Source organism: Platichthys flesus, chromosome 22, assembly GCF_949316205.1.
Source record: "Platichthys flesus chromosome 22, fPlaFle2.1, whole genome shotgun sequence".
Lineage (NCBI taxonomy): Eukaryota > Metazoa > Chordata > Actinopteri > Pleuronectiformes > Pleuronectidae > Platichthys > Platichthys flesus.
The window spans coordinates 4,917,800-4,923,799 of NC_084966.1; the positions used below are offsets into that span (position 1 = coordinate 4,917,800).

Below are 6,000 nucleotides of genomic sequence, written 5' to 3' on the forward strand. Positions count from 1 at the left end.
TCGATATGAAACATTTCTGTCGATTATCTGATTGAATTCCTGCCTGATTTTCTTGCTGCTGTATTTCCTGTGTGTGCAAGCTACACTGTGGAACCATGTGTTTCTGTGTTGAATGCAGAGAGAAAGGGGGGGGGGGGGGGTGACGACTGTCACAGAGCGCACAACGCAGTTCATACAAGCCACTTAACAGCACTATAGCCAACTGGTAGAAGGCAGCGAGAGGAAAATCCAGCCGTGCCAACGTGCCAGTGTAGTTTAACAGCTCGCTGAGAGGCGGGCAGCACCTGACAGATGGCACTTTAGTAGCGTAATCCCAGAGGGCTGAAAAGATCCTCCACATGACGGGAAGCCAGTGGAGCAGGAGGACACTGGAATACCCAACAACAAGCGACTATGTCACATGAAACGGTTTTCATCCGACTGTGTCAAACATGAAGCTGCAGAGATTCACTGACGGACAAAAAAATTATCTGCAGCTGTACTGAGACTCAATCAATGCAATTAAGCAAAAAGTATTATAGCTATACCTAAAACTAGATTTGTCATGTTTCATATCAAACTGAACATCTTCACATTTACGACAAATTGGATTTAAATTTGTCCTTTTCCCTGATGGGTATTTACAAATTGAAAAACAAAAGTTCTTATATGATCCATGTGTCGTGCTTAATATTCCCAAAATAATGGATTATCAAAGGCTAACAGATTATAAAAACTGATATGTGATTATAGGCTACCTCTACATTTGTCACCTGTGCTGCTGGGTATTGTGATGGTGTTTCTAAAAGTGTTTGTATTGGCTATATTAGTCATAATGTAAAAAAGTAATATTCTACTAATTTCTAAATTAACTGAAAAATGCACAAAATAATAACTGCAGATTCGTCTATAAGTAAAGTATTGCTTATTAAACTGTGTTATTTGTATTAATAATAGTTATATATTTGACAAATTCCACACAAAGCCAGACAGAATCAACTAAACATTCAATTTGAAACAGGTTTTGTCAGTCGTCTCAAAAACAGATCCTGACAGACTAATAAAATGATATCCTTCAGAAGAATTGCTTTGCAGCATCATCCTTGAGACCAGGACCCTGATCTGAGGCCTGTTGCAGCATCAGGCCTGCAGCTGCTTCACATCGGCTTCTACTGCATCAGCTGATTAAAAAGAAAAGCTCGTATTTAAAAAAAATATACTATTTTCAACATTTATCACTGTAGCACTTTCTCTCTATGGGGGTTAAACCTCTCCCTCTGTCTCCCGTGCTCGCCACACAGCGCTGGGGAAACAAACAAAAGGGCTTTGAATGGCATGTGCTCCAGGCGTCAGTCATCTGTTCCCTAGCAACGGGCACAACAGAAAAGCACCTGTGGCTCTGAATAAAAGGCTGCGGAGCCCTTTAGTTTGACCAGAGACCCGAGGCAAATTGAAAAATATAAGGTTTTCATACGAGATATGTAGAGTGATCCCAGAATAATCTATCACAAAATGATGGATCATAATTAATGAATATGGATTATATATTAGTGGGGTTTTAATTGGCGAGTTCAGGGTTTTAATTCAGAATGTAAAAGTAGATTTTAATGTAGGCAGGAGCCTGTTTTAAAATTCTAATACAGTTAAACCAGAGGAGTACTTCCTGTACTTGTTGTGATGGTGACCATGGTAATTAAGGCCATGATGAGTCATTACTTTATTGTAAATTTGGTTTAGTCTGACACAGACTGAATATCTGAATTTGTTATTATGAATTAACTAAAACACTTTATCATTTAGATTATAAATATGAAAATATAATAGAGAGCACAGACTCCTGAGTGTCTGAGAGCACATGCGTATCAAAGTGTTGACATGTTGTGTTTTTATCCACACGCACTAAACACAGGGAGTCATGTCTTTTTTTTGGGGGGGGGGGGGGGGGCTCTCGCGCTCCGACGTCACCAGAGCCTCGTGCAACTGCATGCAAATCACGTCTACGCTCGCGCTTCTCCATTGGACGTCTCTCGCTCATTTAGCTGTGGTGGGAGCGCGCGGCCCGGGCACGCTCCAGTAACTTTTCCCTCAGCTCCGCTTCAACCAAACTCAAACCTCCGGCAGCAGCTTCCTGTTCTTCTGACAGGAGAGAGGAGGAGGAGAAGTGAGGAGCAAGTTTACACCTCTGAGAGGATTGCAGCCCGACACCACAGCAGCTCTTCATCCCTCTTCCTGTGCCTATTCATCCCGCTCTTCTTCGGAGGTGCAGCCGCGCAGGGCCAGCCTGAATGTGTCTGTGTGTTTGACTCAAGTTGGGTCCTGTCAGACGAGGTGAATGTACAGCATCATGATGGAGACGGACTTACATTCCCCCGTGATGTCCCAGACCAACACATCCAACCCGGGGGGACACGGCGGAGGAGGAGGCGGGGGCCCCGGAGGCAAGGTCCCCCAGGAGCGCATCAAGAGACCCATGAACGCTTTCATGGTGTGGTCCCGGGGCCAGCGCAGGAAAATGGCACAGGAGAACCCCAAGATGCACAACTCGGAGATCAGCAAGAGGCTGGGGGCTGAGTGGAAGGTGATGACTGAGGCGGAGAAGAGGCCGTTCATCGACGAGGCGAAGCGGCTCCGGGCCATGCACATGAAGGAACACCCGGACTACAAGTACCGGCCGCGCAGGAAGACCAAGACGCTGCTGAAGAAGGACAAGTACTCGCTGGCGGGGGGGCTGCTCGGCTCCTCCGCGGGGGTCGGGATGGGTTGCGGGCAACGACTGGAGAGTCCCGGCGGCCACCCAGGGGCGAACGCGGGCTACGCGTCTCATGTGAACGGCTGGGCGAACGGAGCGTACTCCGGCCAGGTGGCGGCTGCCGCTGCGGCGGCGCACGCAATGATGCAGGAGGCGCAACTGGCGTACACGCAACACCCGGGCAACGGGGCTCACCCGCACCATCATCCGCACCACCACCCGCACAACCCGCAGCCCGTGCACAGGTACGACATGAGCGCCCTGTCGTACAGCCCCATCTCAAACTCTCAGAGCTACATGAGCGCCTCTCCGCCGGGATACGGCGGCATCACCGGCTACACTCACCAGCACCAGAGCTCCGGCGTGTCCCCGGTGTCCGGGGTGATCGGGGGGACGTTGGGGTCCCTGGTGAAATCTGAGCCTAGCGTGAGCCCCCCGGTTTCCTCAGGCCGCGCGCAGTGCGCCACGGGGGACCTGCGGGACATGATCAGCATGTACCTGCCCCCCGGAGACCCGGCGGGAGATGTTCAGAGCAGACTGCACGTGTTGCACCCGCAGCACTACCCGAGCAGCGGCCCCGCTCCGGTCAACGGGACGCTTCCTCTGACGCATATTTAAAACCAAATATTTAAACTGTAGATGTGGATCGGGCTGCTGAGGATGAATTGTAAATTATAGGCGGTTATAGCCATGAAAATGCAATCACTTTGAACAAACTTTTTTATTTTTATTGTTTCTATTTTCTTTGATGGATTTGTCTGTCCGAGTTAAAGCTGATCTGCTCTCTGGAACAGAGCATGCCAAGTTTAAATTATAACCCGTGCAGGCTGGTGCATTTTTTGAAGTTTTATTTAATTTTCCCGACTTTTCTGTGGAATTCCAGGCACCAGAGTGTGAGAGAGCTGTTTAAAGAGGGGGCCGCTGTGCAGGATGTGTTTCAAACAAGTTTCTTGGCTGCAGTTGACATTGATTTCCAGTTTTCATGCTTGTAAACATGTGAGTCAGTCGGTGTAATTTGAATTCGTTTTTGTTGTTGTAAAATCTTGTAAATTGTGAATAAATAGGCCTCCTGAAAACGCCTTTTATCTAATTGTAGACATTATTGACTGAAGTCACCGTTGTCAGGTTTAATATATTTCCCAGGTAATTTCATTGAGGGCAAAGTGTTAGTGGGGTTTTTATTTTTGCTGATCTAAACCAATTCCGGTGTCTGCTGTTCAATTACATTTATTCCATGTAGAGAATATGTAAAAAATTACTATTATCTCATAAAATCTCAGTCCAAATAGTAAAAAATGTGAATAACAGCAAAATAGAGGTTGCATTAAATAACAAACGGAAGTGTTTCCTGATCCATTTGAAAACTGGGATACAATTTATCGGTTTGGCTTTTGATTGATTATTTTTCTTATTGTTGAAAATGATGCATACTTGATCACATTTTGCGTTTCTTTCTGATCAATCTTTAGAGACATCAGTTAAACCTTTTAATAAATATGTGCCATATTAGGGGATGGGCAATTACAGGTTATAGGGCTACGTTTTATGATTTGTTTACATTTTAAATTTCCTGCCCTGATCTTTAAATGTATCATGATGTTTGATATAAATTTATTTGAAGTTGTTTGAGGATTTTATTTCCAGGGAGAATTATGTACAAAATATGACCCTAATAATCACCCGTTTGTCTACATTTTCTATTTAGAAATTTGGCACCTTCCTTTATAAATTTCATGCTTTAATGTGAGTGTTAAATGGGAATTTCACCATTTGTCTTGAAATGTGTTGTGTTATATGTCGATTTCCTATTTTCTGTCTTGAAAATTGTGAAGATCTTTCTAGGATATCTTTTATGAGCTGGCCTCATGGAATCACTTGCATCTAAAATAATGGATGAGGTATTTCTGTCGTATCATCCAAATTTATTTTACTGGCACAATTTTTATTATCTTCGTTTTTGTTTTGGACAACTTGAACATGCACGATATAAAATTTCAGCTGATAACCTTGACAGTCAGTCTCAATTTAAAAAAGTAAAATTTTATATAATTGCACTCAAAGGCCCAATACAGCAAAGTTTCTCTTTTTTACCATCCTGCAGGGTCATGACCTCACTTATCTACGTCTCACTCCAAAATAAATCCGACAACAGTATCCGGTGGTCAATGAACGACTAATTCCTCAACTGGCCTCAACTGGGCCCATTTCAACCTGGTATCCACCTGCGTCCCTGTACTCAAACACAGGTCCTCAAGCTTTACCTCTCTGCACACCCGCAGCATCAAACGCCTGCATCTGTCTGAGATTCTCCAGGTTGTTAAATGATTTCCGTCTTTAATTTAATGGCTGAAACGCTGGAGGCCCCGGGGACAGAGAGGGAGGAGTGAAAGAGCAGAGAGGAGGAGGAGGGAGAAGGCGAGGAGGGGAGGTTTTTGTGTTGGAGGAGAATGGGGATTAGTCCTGATGTAAGCTGGGGCAGCCCGGGGGTCACCCCGCCACCAAAAGCCCGGCTAACAACACCCCTGGTTTTATCAGACTAATTCCCACTCGGGTCTGGACTTAAAAACAAGAGGGCAGCGTGGATGTAAATCACATCAGATAAAGCTGTTTCCAGGGACGTCAGGTGTTTAAACTGAAGGCATTTAACAAATAAAACTCCAGGAGGGATTGTTCAGGATAGTGTCTAATAAATGTCATGTCTGGTTGTTCTTTGGCTTTTTATATGTGTTTTGGTAAATACTGGAAACTTGGACAAATATGTGAGGGGGTTTATCTTCAGAAATACATTAACATACAAATATAACAAAAACAAAAGGGAAGATGTTGTAATTTGAAAGATTTAAAGACGAATGCTTTTTCCTAATTTATGGCAGTAAAGACATATTTACAGTAACCACCCTTCATCATCTATGCATGATGCAAATAAAAATGTATTCCTCTTTTCTCATCATCTGACATGAATTTGCATTACATCAGTATATCCTAAAATCATCTTGCTGTTTTCATAGTGATTAAAAAGTGTTTAAAAATTGACAAACTCATTTTGAATTTTCACTCACCAACAATTGAATAATTGGATGTGAGGTTAATGGGAGGCTGTAAAATGTTTTTTTGAATTCTGAGATACAAACTATTGATTTTAAAGTCGTTATAAACTTTTAAATCAATTTATTTAAAATTTAAAAAAACATTAAAAGGCTGCTTCCATTTGTTGAATGTGATAAAGTTGGCGTCATTGAACTTACAAAACTAGAAAATCAAAGACGGTGTCA

At 43.5% G+C, this 6,000-nt stretch overlaps 1 protein-coding gene across 1 annotated transcript; it reads left to right on the top strand.

Annotated features, from left to right (window-relative positions):
* Positions 1–2,051: 2,051 nt before the first annotated feature.
* On the top strand, positions 2,052–5,679 carry sox1b (SRY-box transcription factor 1b). The gene has a single exon (XM_062380148.1). The coding sequence runs from the start codon at positions 2,312–2,314 to the stop codon at positions 3,344–3,346; it is 1,035 nt and encodes a 344-aa protein (XP_062236132.1). The 5' UTR covers positions 2,052–2,311; the 3' UTR covers positions 3,347–5,679.
* Positions 5,680–6,000: the final 321 nt, after the last annotated feature.

Bases quoted from the DNA above. Each gene is read 5' to 3' on its own strand.
- sox1b (XM_062380148.1), top strand. From the start codon at position 2,312: ATGTACAGCATCATGATGGAGACGGACTTACATTCCCCCGTGATGTCC.